The sequence below is a fragment of the Amblyomma americanum genome, chromosome 3 (genome assembly GCF_052857255.1).
Source record: "Amblyomma americanum isolate KBUSLIRL-KWMA chromosome 3, ASM5285725v1, whole genome shotgun sequence".
Taxonomy (NCBI): domain Eukaryota; kingdom Metazoa; phylum Arthropoda; class Arachnida; order Ixodida; family Ixodidae; genus Amblyomma; species Amblyomma americanum.
This window is the reverse complement of record NC_135499.1, coordinates 211,781,062-211,798,793: the sequence shown is the minus strand read 5'-3', so window position 1 is coordinate 211,798,793 and position 17,732 is coordinate 211,781,062. Positions and strand designations below refer to the sequence as shown.

The 17,732-nt window shown below is 53.9% G+C and overlaps 1 protein-coding gene across 2 annotated transcripts in view; it reads left to right on the top strand.

Moving 5' to 3' along the window:
- Nucleotides 1–17,732, top strand: part of InR (Insulin-like receptor) — a 214,213-nt gene that overhangs the window by 101,527 nt on the left and 94,954 nt on the right. The window contains exon 2 of one of the 2 annotated variants that reach the window (XM_077659857.1): nt 9,456–9,677. The exons of the other annotated variant lie outside the window; for it this stretch is intronic. Coding sequence (XP_077515983.1) covers nt 9,545–9,677 — 133 coding nt within the window. The 5' untranslated portion in view covers nt 9,456–9,544. The remainder of the gene's footprint in view (nt 1–9,455; nt 9,678–17,732) is intronic. 2 annotated transcript variants of the gene reach the window in all.

Here is a 17,732-nt window from a genome sequence, read left to right as displayed (position 1 = left end):
CTGAACACAACACACGTATCGGTCAAGTGCGAGCGGAAATTACCGAAGCATTTCGGAACGCGTGAAGCTTTTTTTTTTTTTTTCCACGCTTCCTTTCGTTCGCGGTATGAGCCCGTGCGCCGGAAGCGAAGTACGCTGTTTGTTTGCCTGGGCAGCGCTTATCTCGCAGCTGCTTGTTTTCTTTTCGTTAACACGCGACGCTCTCGAGCCGACGTGGTGCGTCTAAAGATGGCGCGAGTCTTTATCGACCGCAGAGATCCACGACGAAGTTTTGGACTATTTAAATAGCACCGGGCTCTTGAATAGAATGTAGGGTGTTCTTCTTTGCTTTTTTTTTTTTTGTCGGGGTAGCTTTCTGTAAGGGTACCCTGGCACGGACAAGAGAGCGCCGTGGCCTGGCTCGGTGCGAGGGAACTGCTCGCCCTCTTTGCTATCAGCTTTTGTAAAATAGTGTACTTTTATTTTACAGCACCCCCGCTCTTTATACTTCAGTTATAGTTGGTCATGTTTCCACGCTGTATTTTTTATTCCAGACCTCTACACTGGGCAATACGCAGCTTTTCGCGTCTTTCCATTTCATCTAATCTGCCAAATGAAATGAAAAATCGTTTTGGCGCAGTTTGGCCTATGTCCCCCTTGCGCCATAAAACCCCTAACCAATTAACTAGCTAAAAATATACTGACTGATTTTTAGGTTCGTTCGAGGCCAGATTTGAGCTGTGAAGAACTGCGCAGTTGGGGGCCGTCGTATTAGTGGAAACGACTGAACAGCGCTGACAAACAGGACGGAGGGGAACGCAAACACATGCGCTGTGTTCCGTCCTGTCTGTTAGCGCTCTTCAGTGGTTTCCATCAACATGCACAAATCAGCCGGACTAAGCCCTGTTGAAGGTGGGGATCGGGGTCGCTTCTCGACACAACCTCGGTCAGGATGACGCCCGCTCCGTCCCGGACAGGAGTGCCGCTGAGTGAAGGGTTCGTTAGTGGAGAAAGAAGACTTGGTTTATTTTACATATTTACTAGCTTTCAAGTTCAGAAGGGAGCTTCCTCAACTGCATCTGCAGTCCAGTTTTATACACTGCTTCCTCCCTAGATTCCCCAGGTAGGGGACGCCCTTGACGTGGTGGGTGTGGACAAAACTTTCACTATCACACACAGACACCTCCGCACACATGGACACGCCCTTGGCATAAGTTGAGCCCGAGGGAGAGGGGTATGCGGCCAGGACCCCGCCGGGCTGGCCGGAGACGTCAGGTGTTCGGTCCGCTCTCCGCCGGTCGGTGAACTTCGAAGAACCCGAGGCGCAAAGCCGGAGCGTCCCGTCGGGAGAAGTTCCCCGGTGTTTCTGCCAGTAGCGATGGCCGGCGAAGCCCGCAGACGAGCCACTGTGGCGATCCGTTCACACGCTTGTGCTGTGCCCGTGAAGCCAGGAGTAGTCGGGTCGGTGGAGACGTCGGGGAAAATCGGAAGACAGCCGGAACCACTTCGCGGCCGCGGCGACAGCGACTCGTTAAAGGGATTTTCGCAGAACCCTGCGTCCCGCTTGTCGCACGCAGCAACGACCGGGCGAGCGCGGTAAATGCACCCCGCAGACACCTGGCGAGAGATTGTCTTGGTGGCAATCCTCGAGACATGCTGGCGCCAATCCTAATACCAGCTGGCGGCGTTCCGCGGGCCCTCGGTCCTCTTGCTCGGTTCCCGGAATCCACCTGGGCGACGCTCTCGGTACTCGGGTCTCGAACGTGGGAGCGATTCGTATCGCGTGGCTAGGAACCATACCGGAGAAGCTTGGTGCTGGTTTCCAGCAGGTGAGCCTTGCTGACCACGCTGCCAGCACAGACGGGCGGGTGCCCGAATGTAACAGCCCTCTTCTTGAATCGTATTAATTTTGACTGGCTGGGGTTATTTATCCTGCACCACGGTCTCAAAGCACAAATGTTTTTGCTATTAATTTTAATCGAAACGCACCCGGAATTGAATTTCATCATGCACCAACTCGCCCCCCCCCCCCCCCCCCCTCCCCGCAGGCCGTTATTCTGAAGTCCTCTGTTTTGCTTCTCTGTTTTCGCGCTGCCTAATTTGCGACCGGCCGTAACGTCCGTTATCCAGAGAAAAATATCGCTTTCAAAAAGAAGGAAAAATATTGCAACACCCTACTTTGTAGGCAGTCGAGCTGCTACAGCTCTCTCCTTGAGTCACGCATTGTCCTTGCTGCTTTCGTCGACTTCAACACTGTACAACAATGTACCGTACCAAACTGTACATGTCAGCCTCGTCGTTCCATCCCGCCGCAACCCTCTCCATTGTGTCGCAAACTGCGGGGCTGCGCGCGAGATGAATCGAGCAGGGAGAGAGCGTCGCAGCTGCATCATGAGGTAGTTTATTTCGCCGAGATTGGAAGGCGTTGCCGACGGATCACGTGGGCCTCTCGCGAACTGTTGGCACAGGCATCTAAAAGGGGGTGAAGATAGAGGGATAAAGATTGAATGAAACGTAATGGCACGTGACGACGAGGTGATGCAGCTGTATAGCTCAGGATGGCAACACTGTCGCGTTGGGCAGGTGATCGAAGGAAGCGCGAATCCTGTTGCGCGCGTGTGACGCTCATGCGTTTCTTACTAATTTCCGCTGTTCTTTTCCATTTCGCCTTTCCGGCGCCATTGTAGGCGTGTCAGTTTTGGGCCGAATGTTGGCCCCCTTTCACGGTCGGTTTTTCAGTGTGCCAGCGCGTATAGCGGCCGTTGCCCGAATTTAGCCGTTGTTTGTTTGAAGCCAGCTTTGTGTCAGGCTGTCGACCGTGCAAACTGCCCACCATGGCAGGTGGCTGTTAGACCGTGAGAGGTTGCCTGGGAAGAGCAGTCTTGGGTCTCGCAACCCTCACCGATGGCAGCACCTGCCATCGCAAGGCTTTGGCTCATCGCTTAGACGCTGCACCACTGTGCCAGGAGCGGTATGAGGACACCCAGGGATCTAGGAATGTGAAGTAGGGAATGACCTGTGACGCATATATGGGCATTAGCCGCCGTGATGGCTCAGTGGTTGTGGCGCTAGGCTTCTAACTCGAAGCACGCAGGTTCGATCCCGTGCTGCAGTTGCATTTCGATGAAGGCTAATGCTAGAGGCTCGTGTGCTGTACGGTGTCAGTGCACGTTGAAGAACCGCAGTTGGTACAGATTATCCAGAGCCCTCCACTACGCGTCCCTCATGTCCTGAGTCGCTTTACCATAAAACCAAACTTACACATTATCGCTAACCGAACTTCCATCCCTGAACAGTGGATCCAAACACCGGAACCGAAGAGAAAACCGAAGTGAACGCATCTAATTCGCAATTTTTTTTTTCTCAGAAAACCTATCCCCGTGGTTCATTTTGCATTTTATCAGTGCTTCGGAATGAAAGGATGAACCTCCCCGTAAGCGCCTGCTAGCAGACGCTCGAGCACACGATTTTCGCCGTACATGTACGCCAGTGACCATGTGGTACGCGCTCGCGCCGCCGTACATGTACGGCAGCGACTGTCCAAGGGTAAATAGGATTCTCTTAAAACGCTGTTTAATGGAGTTCGCCGGATGATCCTTGTCAGGCGAGATCTGGGTTACAGGGTGCATTTAACTCTATACGGTACCGATATGAATGTTTCGGATATTTCAGTTGTCAGATAATTTTTTTTTCTTGACCTGGAAGCCACCCATCATTTCGGTCGATCAACGTGTGTTGGTTCTGTGGCTCGTGCGCATCTTGTTGCGCGTCACTGCTTTGTTGGCATCGCCTCCGGTGAAGCGGTTCGCTTCGGCGCAGGTCTCCCGTCTCCCGCCGGAACTGGGCTTCAAAACAGCTCGCGTCATCCGTCCCGCTTCCCTGTTTACAGCGAAAGGATGGAGCAAACAGTGCGCGGGTTTCCTGCGATAAGCGAGGCGCGAAGGTCAGCCGATTCTTCGCTCTGCTCGGCATCCCTGCGACTGGCGCGTGAAAACAACGTAGACGGTCACTTTCCCTGTCGTTCTGCAAAGCTGCCGCCGCCCGGGGCGTGATAAGGGTTGAAGGGCGCGCAGTCCGTGTATCTGTGCGTATGTGTGTGTGTGTGCATGTGTGGACACTACCCCGTCTGCGCTGCAAGTCTTATCTCTCACTGCTTCTCTCAGTCTGTGTGCGGGGGATTGTGGAAAACGGACCGGAAAGAGGGCTTGACCCCACTCCGGTGCTCAGGATCGTGTTTTGCTCTGTCACGAGCGGCGCGGACGGCACCACGGTGCCGCCTGGTACCGCCTTGTTTCTTCCTTTTCCCGTCCTTAGCTTTCTCGTCCGAATGAAACGCTGTTTGTCCCGACTGATGTGTCGGTGCATATAGATAAGGCCGAGGCGCCAGTGCGCGTAAACAGAATCGGTGTGCGACGCGAGCTCGTGATGGGTGGCGCGCAGTTTGTGCATGTGGCTGGCGTGTTTAAGTTTAATAGCGCGGACTATTCCCCCCCCCCCCGCCCTTTGACGACACGGGAGGCGCGAAAAGGTCGCGCTTTGGTCCGTGGGCGGTTCCTTGTCCGCATGACACTAGGGAGTTTTTAAGCGTATGTTGCCTTAAACTCTACCGTATATACCGCCAGTCGCCAACAGCGCATGCGCAGATCGCCAGGTGCAGGTCAAGCACTCAGCTACTAACTGCCGGGTGAGCATCCACTATAGGTGCCAAGTGCGCCCGGCCATTAACAGCGCATGCGCTGTTAGTGGCTGCCATTACCATTACACCGCATCTGCATTCGGCGCTTGTGCACTTATCACCTGGAGGGGCTGTTGCGATAGCGCGCACATAACTTTGTATAGTATATGCTTAAGCGTTCTCTGTGTGTGTTTGCTGTATGCATGCTGTAGAGGTCAAAGTGTTTTCGGCATCTAAGCTTTCCCGTGCTTACATTCTTGTTCGCAGCTATTAACACGCTGTGTGAAGGTGTGCAATGCGTGTGCAGGGCATGTGTATTGACTGCAATATTCGCGCACCTCGTTCCTCGAAAGCCTTCCATCACTCCCGGACTGTTAAGCAGATCGTTCGGCTTGCGTGTAGACGCTCGTATTAGCATAAACGAGTACGCAGTCGTTGTACCTCAGCACGAAAATCCGGCATTTTACATTAGCCGTGCAATGGCCAGGCAATTAGCGGGTCGGGCAAAAAGTTTTAACTTCCTGCGTTTCGATTGTGCTATCCCCAACGTCTTGGAAATATAAAAAAAAGAACAAATTGGTTTATAATAACTACTTTAACAAAAAATTGTCAGTTAGCCTAATTTGTGAACGTCTGTAAGATAGCTAAAACTGGGTCCACATGTTCAGCAACACACAATTCAGTCATGTTTTGATGTAGCAATACGGCCATGTTTATTTTGAGGTGATTTTGCCGGTAAGGTTAACTTTTGCAGTGAGTGGTGTTTCGGCGCGCTTTCTGCATGTTTACCATGAAGCTGGTCACTTTTCTTTCGTAAACGTGTTGGGAAATGCAGTTTGTGCCATTCCAGGAGGATTTGTCAATCTTTTTGTGAACACAAACTATGGCTACTTGTTACGCATAGCGTTAAGATGAAAGCGGGCAGGTAGTGGGGGAGGGGGCGGGTTGAGCGAAAGGATCAAGGTACGCAGTGCATATTGGTTCAGGAATAGCATCCTTTGACAGGCATCGTGCACGTGTACCTGTGCGGAGTGTCGCCCGGTCGGTCCGGTCCCTGGCCGGAGTGCGGTCCCCGTACCAACCTTGTTCCTGGTCGTGTTCGCGCTTGGGGTCTGCATCAGCGCGTTCGGCGCTACCTACAAATGTTGTCATATGCTCGGGGCATGCAAGCTTGATCAGAAACCGCGGGGTAGTTACTGCCGACGCATTGTTGGCCGATTACGTGCGTGTCAGGAACGGGTGTGGTTCTTCAAACACAGCGCAACGAACACACGACAAGCGAGTAGACGGGAAAGCGCTGTCCATCAACTGCTTGATTAATGTTGCACCAATTAGCTCAACTCTCCGCGCTATAACGGGTGTGTATGGTTTGGCTGGGCGGGTGGGCCTTTAGACGTGGCTGTATGCTGTGAAGTTCGCTGCTTGGGCCAGCTGCATGACATGGATGTTCCTTGTGACAAAAGCCGGCTTAGGGACGGAAAGGCGGGACAGAAGGCACAAGCGTCATTTTCTTGCGTGCAGAGGAAGGGAGTTGTTGACGAATAAGGCGCAGCGTTCGAGAAGCTGGTTGGCTTTTGGTCGTATAGGGTGATGCGCCTACTGGAGGGGTCTCTTATGGGACGACCATCAGACGAGGTTTGTTTTGACTCGCTGAATCCGATCTGCGCCAGCTGCGGTGTTCCAGTGTCGCATGGGGCGGAGGGTGTAGGTCTCTGCCGCATCCCCTCGGCAGGCAGCCGGAAGCCGGGTGAAGAGCGTTCTCGTGTCCTGCTTGGGCATGAGGATCATTAATTTTAGCGAGGAATTGAGGCAATACGTTGGGTTGCCGCTGCCTTTTGATATTTCTATATAACGTGGGAACGGCCTTATTGAGTGCGCTGGGACGTTTCCTATGCCTTTGTTGTTGTTGCCGCCGCCATTGTCTGGATCGTCACTGTTAGTCGCGCTTTGTATAGTACCCAAGAAGTCGCTTTCCGTGGGAAGCGAGTCGGTTAGGACTGTGCACTGTCCTGGCGCCGTTTGGCTGTACGGCTCGATTACAGCTTTCACCCACTGCGTGTACGCGCGAACTTATTGCTCTGTCGGGTCTCAAGGCTGTGTTGTCCATTATCGCTTGCTTTTTATTGCTGTCAGGGCCGCCCCTGACAGGAAGCGACACAAGTCACTGTCGCTAGCATTGTACGCAATATGTTCGAAACGAGAACAAATAGCCCCCTTTGTATTGAAAGGGCGGCACAGTGCACAGTTTGATTATTTTCCTTTTCTTTTATTCACCGTCATTTCGTTGCTCACTCCGCGATGTTGGCTTCCGCTACGAACGGTTTACCGTATACTTGCCCGGCTTGTCCCTCTGCGTTTGAGTTTTATTTTTAGATACGTGATGTCGCCCTCTCATTTGGAGAGAGAGACAGTGCGGCCATTTGCGCCGCTAGACGTCGCGACCTTCGTACCGAAGGTCAGAATGACGTCAGCGTCCTTAGATCTCTTCAGTTCATGACAAGGAATTGGAAGGTGACGTTGTGACCGTTGTTCGTGTCGGTTTGGGCGCCGGGCGACAGTCGATGTGGTGTTGCCCGTTGTGCCAACTGGCGGTGGGTGCGGGCTGGTCGCATTATTTTTATTTCTTTTTATTGCCCCAATATGACCTATGTCGATGCGGTGTTGACGTCAGAGTAGCTTTAGATTTTTGCCGCCCGCGTAGGAATAGCGGTGGGTTCCCCTGCTTAATCGGGTACGTTTTTGACGTAGTCTGTAATCGTTTGAAATATTCCTCAGGGCTGCTTTGAAATTTAAAAAATTTGGACCGTCTCTTTGTCGTGAATAGGTCCGCAAATAAAAGTTTTTTTTTTTTTTTTTGCTGGATCTGTTTTCCCGTCTTAGTCACCGTTTTCTGTTTAATGCGTTCAACGCCTCTACCTGTGCTTAGCATATGTTCGGAGAGACTGATATCAATAAACTGGCTGCATGGCCTATTGGTGTATGGCCCAACTTCAAGAAACTGACTTCGTTCAGCCGGGCAGCTTTCGATGCGAAAATCGAGAGGTGGTAAAGCTCGATTGCGCCAAACGTTTACCAGAGTCTCGCCAAATTTTACCCTTTACGCACTGTTAGAGATAAGGGGTCCTTGAGTGAGCTGACTCTTTCAGCGCCGCCGCAGGTCCCTTCTACGATTAACGTTGTCGGACTTGGTTATGAAGGAAACTGCACATGGGGTTTATTTACATTATTTACAAGATTTAGGTACCCATTGGAGGGTGATGGGGGAAGGTCGGAGGATCTGAGAAGATCTGAGGATGATCGAGGATTCCTTTGTCACGGCACTCGTCGTCCGGTTTAAAAAGGGTCCGGTCCCTAGGATTCCCCAGGTTCGAGGAGGTCTTCGCCAGGTTGGGCGTGGCCTAAAACTTGTGCTGTCGTACACACACACACTAACACCACATCATATAGGCACACGCCCCCGTCACATGTCTCGCCGGAGAGAGAGGGTGCCGCTGGATCATCGCCCCCTCAGAGAGAGCGTTGTCTTCGCGTCCGAACGAGGCTTCTCAAGCTGTCAAGCCGTACACGTCTCCTGGGAAGTCGAAATGGGCGAGGCGCCGGTGAGCCGGCGCAGTTGAATGGGTGAGCCACCCCCGCTGGGATTGGTGGTCGCTAACTGCCTCCGTAGCGCACGGGTTGATCTTCCGGGAACAATGTTGTTTACAAACGGCGTTAGAGTCCTCCGTCTCGATTCCAATAACCCAAGCGGGGACAAGGCCGTGGGAACCAAAATCCCTATCGCCGTGCAGGGACCCCGGCTGCAGGTGTCCCGGGGCGACTTCGCAGCTAAACCAGACGGGCTGTCGCCAGAATCCTTACAGCACGTCACATTGCACCGTTTATATACACGCTCACCCATTTCTTTCTAATCCGTGTGCTTCGTGGTACATTCAGATAGGCATCGATTAAAACTCTAGAACTGAGCGGCAGATGCCCCTCGAGGGAGGCCCTTCAGCCAATGGCGTCGACTCATTGTCATGGCTTCGCACCTGCCGTCGCGTGTGGCTGGCAGGTCATCATTGATTGGCTGGAGGGCCTCCTTTGAGGGGCGTTCCTTTCCTTCTGAAGGTCTGTTGTGAAGCGTCGCGCACACCTGCAGACCTTGTTTTGCGTTAAGGACGACAATGACTCTTCGCTTTCCTTTTCTGGCGATGGTCTTCAGCGAAAGGACGCCACTTTTTCTCCCGTCCAAGTGCTGGGGGGAAGGCGAGGGGACGTTTGCGACGAGGGGATGGGGAGGGTGGGGAGAAACCGGTCTTGCGAGGAGGCGCGCTGACTGGCTGGAGCACCTCGTGGTGCCGGTCCAGGTGCGGACGCGTAGGGATCCGGACGGGAGAGTGGGGAACCACGGAGTCTTGTTACCCCGCCGTCTTGGCGACCAGAGTAGCCCCCAGAACAGAACGTGGCAGAGATCCCGAAAGTGGCGTTTCATTGTCCGTGCGACGTGCGTATAGCGAGACTGGGAACGATTCAAAACCCGTTGTAGAGAGAGAGAGAGAGAGAGAGAAAGGAACCGAGGGAAATTATAGTAGCCACTTTAACGCAAGGTGTTAGCTGCGTGGGAACGGACTGGTGTATACTTCCCGTCTGTCGCGCGGATAATTTCGCAACGGGTGTAGTCCGCGCAGTGTTTCCACGTGGCGAGCCCGTGTGCGAGTGGCTGCTTGGCTGCAGTGGTGTGTATGGTGCATATGATGCGCGAGTGTGTGCGTTTTTGTTGCGTGTGTGTCTAACGCGTGCCGATGTTGTTTCTGTGGTGCAGGCGCAAGGAGGCGGCGGAGGAGAGGGAGGCCATCGTGCGGCGACAGGGGTTGGCCTGGCGGCCGGCCCCGTTCATGTAGCAGCGGGCCCATGGGTGGTGTCCGGCTCGGGGCGCTGCTGGTGGCGGCGGCGCCGCCGCTCCTGCTGCTACTGCTGCTGCCAGGGGGCCCCGCACCGGCGTTGGGCCGCTCCGTCGAGTACGAGTGGCCGCCGCACTCAGAGCGTGAGTACAGTGCTGCAGTCTGTCATCAGCGGCCGGGCGTTCGAGAACGCGATTAGAGAGAGAGTAGCGCGTGGATGCAAAACGTGTCGCCTCTTCTCAGGTCACCAACTAGGCCTTCTGCAGACTAATGTCCGGCATCGGTTTGTTTTTAACGAAGATGATTGCGCAATTTGTAACTCGTGGCATGCGAACAGGATGTGGCGGCATCTGAGGGCCACCGAGGGAGAAAGAGCGCTCTTTCCTGTTTTTGGGCGCTAACATCGGTTGGCGCCTTTTTCGAGTCGCCTCGGTGCACTCACTGCCTCTCCCACGCAGGCACTTTTTAAAACCCCTCAAGTTCATTGCGGGGCTTTCGGCACTCATGCCGCTTGCGGCTCCTCTGGCCCTATCGCCGTCTACGGAAGAAGACATTCGAACAGTCTCCTTCGGCGCTATGCTGTGCCTAATTTGGTCTGGAGGGAGGTCATCGCAGTGTTGACGACGACGAGGAATAGCGAGGTGAACAGCTCGGGTGGTGCCTTCCGAAAGGGTCGTTCACCCTTCTCCAACCGTGGGACGGCGGCGAGGCGGGAACTTTTCATTGTCTGATTCGCGGCTGCTGGACAAGCCTCCTTGCGGCCGAACAGGGGTGCGTGTGGCATTGGCTCACGAGGCCCCGAGTCCGCTTGACAGACAGCTGGCGGAGCTGTGACGAAAACATGTGTCGGCTTTCGTGCCAGTAGTGCGGCCACAGCCGAATGTCCTTTGAAAGTTGGCCAATGTTTCTACACGGTGCGGAGCTGTTGGACTGGTTGGCTGACGGTGCTACTCTTTTCACTGGTCACGTGCCCTGCGAAGAGCGCTCTGCTCGGGATTTCTTCTCCCCAGCAGCGCGGCTACGGCCTCCCGAGAGAAACAGACGTGTCTGTTGTACCGTAGAACTGCGGAGCGGCTCAGTTGACGATTGTTCGTTCTGCAAGCAAGCGGAACAGAACAAACTTTTTGAGCAGAAGGCGCCAGACTCTGCCTACGTTGCGTAGCCGTGTCTGATAAAGGACGGTGATATCTGTCTCAGCAATTCAGCGACGACCGAGTTCGATCGCATTCGCGGAGTTTTTTTTCGGCGCTCGCCCCTCCAGGCCCTCCAGGAATCGAAGCAACCGGCTGTGGAACAATTACGTCGTTCGTTCAGTCTTGAATTTTTTTAGCTTTTCGCAGGAACCACGCTTAGCATTCCATCCGCTGTATGATTGTGGCAATAGAGGCCTTTTGCAGAGTGGAGACGCACGAGCGTAGACGTGTTGCAAGTGACGCCACGTGCGCTATGACGCAGAACGGAACTTAGCTTCCGCAGTGCAGAGCACCGGAGCAGGTGGCAATAACCGCACCAGAAAAAAAACATGTTAGTTTTTGCCGCGCATGGGGTGTCAGACGTGGCGTCTATTATGACGTCGGTGCAAGCCATGCTGTTCTGCTTGCGCAATTGTCAGGTGTCGCACCTCTAATGACGATAACTGGTTCCTACAGAAAGCGGAGAGGTGCTGCTTGGAGGTGTGGATTCGAAGACTGCCATTTTTTTTTCATATACGAAGGAATTTGGCTGCCACCCCTTCCTCCCATCCAAATGCCGGCCCCCCTCCGAGTTCTTTTTTTTTTTTTGTAAATCCTCCTCTGGCCTCGCGCACACAGGACAGTTCTGCAACACAACGGGGGTGGGGCTGTCAGGCTTGGGAATGCCTGGCTGCAGTTCGATAGGGAGGGCCGAGGAAGAGGCGTGGGGCGCAGGCGTGCGCTCCCTCCGAGGTCCGCACCGGGCGGCGACGTCGGGCTTTTTCTGCGGCCAAGAATGGCCCCGCAGCCCCACCGCCGGGGTCGGCGACCCGAATTTCGCCTCCCGGCTCTTGCAGCGTTTCGGCATCTTTTTCTCTATTTTTTTTTTCCCTGGAAATGGCATCGTCTCGCGCGCCCACGCAGTGGTTGGCGCCTTCCGGCGCGCGACGAATTCTTTTTCCGTTCTCCCGGCACGTAGCAGACGCGTCGGGTGCTGCATTCTGCCGAGAGCGAGGAGGATACAGGGGGGCCGCGGGGGGGGGGGGGGGGGGGGGGTAGACAAGCGTGAATCGGCCGGCACCTCCTCCTTCGAGCGCGCCCGGTTTTATTCTTTCCGGGCTTCTGTCGTTTCCCTGTGCATTTTTTTTTCGACAGAAAGCTCGCCTTCGCGTAGTACCGGTCCAAAAGTTGCGCCGTACTGGACGGCCGTGCAGACCGGGTAGGTGTCCGTTTAATGGTGGCATTGTCCTATCGTCACTGCGGCCGTCGGCACCGCGCGCTGCAGCTTGGCAAGTAATGTGAAACCGTTGGTGCGGTCGCAGGCTCATTGCTAAACTCTTATGGTGTCTTCGACTGGTCGCCTTAGATCGCTGTACAGCGCTCCGAGAGGCGACCGCACATTCGGCTGGTCGAAACCGGCCGCTCTGACTACATTCGGCTGGTTCTTTCTGAGCGCTCGCCTCCAGCTGCTCAGAGCGCTCCGACGCGCTCCGAGAAAAAAGTAGGAGCGGCTCCGAGATGAGTCCACGTGACAGAGCCACTTCCGCCATTTCGCGAAAGCGGTGCGAGGCCTCGGCGTCCCCTGCGCGTAGGCAGAAGCAAGTGTAGGCTTTCGACGCAGTCACGCTTGCTGCGTTGTGTTTTGCAGGTGCCGCGCTGTGTGAGGCAAAATGTCCAAGAGACGCCAGATAACTACGCTAGGAACGCGGTCTGTGTTGCTGACGCATGACAACAGCGATTCCAGCAGCAGCTCAGACGAGGACCGACAGTGCTATCCACAAGGCGATGTTCGAAAAATGAGCGTCCCGTGGGACGGAAAGCCCGGGTAGCGATCGATACAGGCTAAGCGGTGACCGCGATGCAAACTGTGTGCGACCACGTGCGGCTAAAGGTAATCAAGGGACCTTACGTGCGGCTACTGTTGACATCAGCAGCGATGCCGCGTCATGGTTCCGGAAGTTACGTCCTCTTTCTGCCCCCTGCGCTTCCGCTCTGAAAACTCGCTGACCATTCTGGTTGACTAGTCTCTCTATGCGCTCAGAGCAAGAGCGGCTCCCACTCTGCCAGATCCCAACCGGATCGCGGGAGCGACCAGTCGAAGACACCATTAGAAAAGCTTAAGGGAGGGGGTGGAGAGCCAGAACCGTTGCTGATTTGCGGTGCTGAGACTCGCTTTTGGTCGTAGCGCCGTCTGAACTCCTGGCGCCCCGGTACGGGTACGATAATATCAGCGTTCATTCCTTCGGGCTGGATAGCGTGCCATTTTAAGCCCTGAAAAAAAAAACATACAAAAAACTTCGTTTACTAAAAAAAGGCCGAACAAGAGTCCTTTACAATGGCAAATAATCTGGACGTGCTTCTAAAGCCTGGACTCCATGTACGCGAAAACTCACGCGAAGGCGACGGCGGCGGCGACGGCTGGCGTTCGCTCTGTCGCTTGTGGGCAACCTCCATGCAAGCGAAGGCGGCAGGCGACGCGAACCCGCGACGTGCGCAGCGGATTCCGTGCTTTGCGCACTCAAGCTTAGAAACACGCCCGTAACCTGTTCTCTCTCTTAAAATTTTGTGAGTGTGCCTCATAGTCAGGGCCAAAGGAATATTTCCTCCACGGCAGCGGTGTAGCGGCAGTGGAGATAGCCAAAGGCGTGCTTGCGGAGACGAAGTCACGTCACGGGTTCACGGGGCAGGTGTGCTTTCGTTCGGTGCCTGTGCACTCCGGCTTAGTAAAACCCATTAACTGTCACCGCAACCTGATTGTAAGTGAGCAAACTATAATATACCACTGAGAATGCGCGCCGCGAGTGTTTCTGCACAGTTGGAGCGCAGCGGCACGGTGGATCGAGCGCCGGTACCCGCGGCTCGACACGCATCTCTCCCTGCAGTACGCCCGCTCGCGCAGCCCACTCCAAATGCTGTTAGCCCTCCGCACCCAACAAGTAGATTGTTTTAATTATTTAAATCATGCGGGTCTGCCTCTCAGCTACAAAACCAAATATTTTCTCGACGGTGGCGATGACCAAGACGACGGGCTGGTTTCGTGAGATGTACCCGTGAGAAACCGTAGACAAACCGGAAACGGCTTTGGGGGCTCTGATTGGCCAGTCGCGTGGGGGACTTCCGGGCGACGAGCGAAATTTTCTGTGGGTGCAGATCCGAGTGACACGGCAAGCGACACATGCATTTTGCTTCGCGCGACGGCGTCGCTCGTCGCTTGCCGCCGTCGCCTTCGCGTTCGCGTGAGTTTTCGCGTACATGGAGTCCAGGCTTAAAGCGTATACGCAAAATTCCTCAAGTGCGCTTTCCCGCATAACAATGTTGCCCAAGACAAGATGGCTGACCGTGCGTTTCCAGCTGAAAGAAAGCAATGACTACTCCTTTTGTTTGATTCTTCCATAATACGTTTCGAAGTAGTAGAGCTTTACTCAGCCATATTTTACAGGCCGAGCGTGTCGACCGCATGAGCGACCAGACGTCCCAGCTCTTCCCCTTGAGCGCCAAGCCGCGTTTCGGACATTCTATCACCCTGCCCTGTAGCGCTCGCAGTTTTTTTTTATAGAGAAGTCGGCCATCCCGCCTTTGGCAACATAGTTATGTGGGAAAGCGCACTTGCGGGAGTTTGCATATCCCCCGTTGTCCTCGACATCAGTTCACCTTGGACGAGCGCGAAGAGCGACCCTTTTGAAACGGGCTAGTGGTGGGTGCCACCATGCAAGGTCGGCGTTTTATTACAGCGGATGTGTTTTGTAGGTGCGCGTATGCACCTTTCGCCAGCACGAAGTGCGCATGCGCGATTACAGGCTGTGCGCTTTCTTTTCAACCACCGCACCGCAGCGGTGGCCTATTCGATTGAGCATCCGCCTCGCATGCGGGAGGTGCGGGGTTCGATCCCCTGTGCCGCCGGGTACCCACCGGTGGTACAATGGGTACCAGCTTTCCCCTGGTCTGGTGCTCGGCTTCTTTAGGGTTAAATGCTTGGGAAATGGGTCGCTGACCCCACCTAAAGTAGAAAGAATAACCTTGTGCCATGGCGCTCTTTGGCCAAAGCTGCCCTTGCGCCATAACAGTTCATAATCATCATCGGGCATCATCTCTTCAACCGGCGGAGTGTGGGAGAGGAACGCGTGCGCCGAAGGACCGCGTGAAAAAGGCAGATTCCGAATGACGCTTCCTTTCCCCCCATGTTGCTCCGTGCCGCCCAGCGTTTGTAGCTTTGGCACACTCCCTCGCTTTTCCCTCGTGAAACAAGGTTGCAGCATGTTCTCTCTCTGATTGGCTCGCGAAGTATCGTCGTCTCCCGATTAGCTCTCGCGTGTTGGCACTGCAGTGCTGCGGCGTCCCCCCCACTTCGGGCTCCTCGATGAATCACGCCTGATGCGCGGCTTATATTTAGAGCGGGCCGGTCTGAGTGCGCTTGCAGTGCTCGCCAATCGCCCCCCGTGATTCAGAGCGAGGGTGTCGAGGAGCAGCGACCAGCATACGAGCTCGAGGCATCGCTGGAGGTGTCGGTCGCGTTTTCTCTCTCTCTCTCTCTCTCTCTTCCTTCGGCGAAAAGGGCTCTCTTGAGGTCGTCCACTGGTAACAAAGAGGAAGGCAGCGCAGTCTGCGAAACGCGGAGATTTTGCGCTGGTCTGTGGCGCTTCGTGCGAGCCAACGAGGGGCGCGTTTCGATCTCGCCATGATGCGGCTGCTGTGTATCGAACCGCCTCCGTGCAATTTCGGCTCCTCATGTGCATTTGCATAAAGTAAACTTACCCGCAGCTCCTGGCCGGGCGGGATCCAGCAGAAATTTTGTTAGACCATTACGCGCGTTGTTTACCCGTCATTTTTATAATAGTTCTTCTTGCGACTGCTTCTGGTTTTCGAGCGTCATTCGTCTTGATCTCGACGGTATTTCATTTGACTGACGTTGTACGCTTTCCGCGGTAGGCCAGCGGATGGCAGCCTACGCTCCAACTGAGCGCTTGGTTATTGCTGTTTGCATCAGGACGAAGAGAGCTGCGGAGCTTGCGCGTGGCTTCTTTGCATAGCAGTAGGGATCGCGCTGTCTTATTAGGGAGTTTTAGCATAGCGCGTACCGGTTTCCGCCAGTTAGACGGCCCCGACGTGGCAGCTGGCCGGCACCTGGTGCCTCGTGCGCATTGGTGGCTTGAGGTGCGCGTCAAGAGTTAGCGGTGCGGAGAACTTGCTCTGAAGTTTGCGGTGCCGATTGCAGCGCCATAACACACTGCCTAGCGAGAAGGGAAAGCAGTTTTGGGTAGTACTCTTAGTACTTTTCCGCGCCACCTTCAGGCGCTTATCGGCGCGAGCCTCCGCGCTCTGTCGAAGGCGCGCGTGCCGTGCGTCGGCTATCTGGGCTACGCCGAGAAAAGCTAGGCAATGAATTCTGTCTGCCAAACGCGGGTACCTAATCGCGCATAATGTGTTCTCGCGTTTGCAGCGGCCCAAGCGGCTGACAAAAGCAGTTTTGAGTCACCGAATGGAACAATTGCAGGGCCACCTTGGGAGCGCAGGTTCCCCATACTCTATGCTAAGACCTTCTTTTGGCAGTGGCGTCACAAGTGCACTGAATACGCGCGCCCCGATGCAGTGACGCGGTCACGCAGCAGTAAGCGACTAGCAGATCTCGTCAAGGCTGCGTACAGTGCAGATTCAAGCAAAACATGTTGATTTGTGTGGCAGGCGGACCAGCTGCCGCGCCACGCGTATCAATATCGCGTAATCGATCTCTTACATTCTCATTTTGTATTGAGTAACAGCTGTGGTGGCCTCTCTGGGTCGGGACAATTGTCGTTGTAAATTGATCTGCCATTGTAATCCGCGCAGCTAGGCAGTCGCTGTCGCGTAATGCTTCCGTCTCTCTCTCTTTCTCTCTCTCTCTCTCTCTCGTTGGTTTGCGTATTCATTTGGAGCGCCCTTGAACTGCAGGCTCCTACAAGCGCGAATCGACCCATTTTGCTTTGAGTTTCACTTCGCCGCCGGTAGCACTTGTGGTTTTTGTCGGATGCTGCATGGCAACAATGCTTGGAAAAGGAGGTTATGAAGGAAGAAGTGCTTGAGTTTTATAACGTACGCAGCGATATGCATCGAAACGCAGAAATGTAAGGCGCGTTTTGTTTCGTGCCCAAATTTAAACTGCTGTTTATTTGAAAGGAAGAATACGCCCCTTATGAAGGGAGGGAAGTTTATGTTGGTACGAGTGATGATTACCTGACTTGCTACTCCCTTCTGGGAAAGGAGATGAGAAGAAAGAAGGTCACAATGGGTGTGATCATCTCTAATGAAGCTTGACACCTCAGTTCATGGAAAAACGTCTGTTGCCTTTTCTCTTATATTTAATTGTGGAAATCTAATATACGATCTGAGATGTGAAACTTGTGTTGCATCTCGCAGCCCTTCGAAACTGTGTCACAACAATCATAATGTTCCAATACACTGTAGCGCAGCAAAAGACGAGGACACAAGAGACGAGAGACGAACACCACGAGCGCTAACTTCCAACAAATTTTATTCTCCTGAAGCATCACATTTATACACCAGAAAACAGTAATCACACGTGCGAACAGTATCGATTTCTTAGAAAAACGAGCTCTTTATCTGAGAGGAGAATGGAAGGTGTGCTTACACAGGAGCATCCTGACCTATTTATCTTTTCGGCTTCAATGATTTCGCGCGTTAACCTTTCTCTACGTTTTCCTATTACAAGACTTTTATCAAAGAAAGGCTTACAGGGTTTTGACTTGCATGCGTGAATGTGGTCAACCAGCGATCCGCCTTGCCCGTTAAAAGTCTTGTAATAGGAAAAAGTAGAGAAAGGTTAACGCGCGAAATCATTGAAGCCGAAAAGATAAATAGGTCAGGATGCTCCTGTGTAAGCACACCTTCCATTCTCCTCTCAGATAAAGAGCTCGTTTTTCTAAGAAATCGATACTGTTCGCACGTGTGATTACTGTTTTCTGGTGTATAAATGTGATGCTTCAGGAGAATAAAATTTGTTGGAAGTTAGCGCTCGTGGTGTTCGTCTCTCGT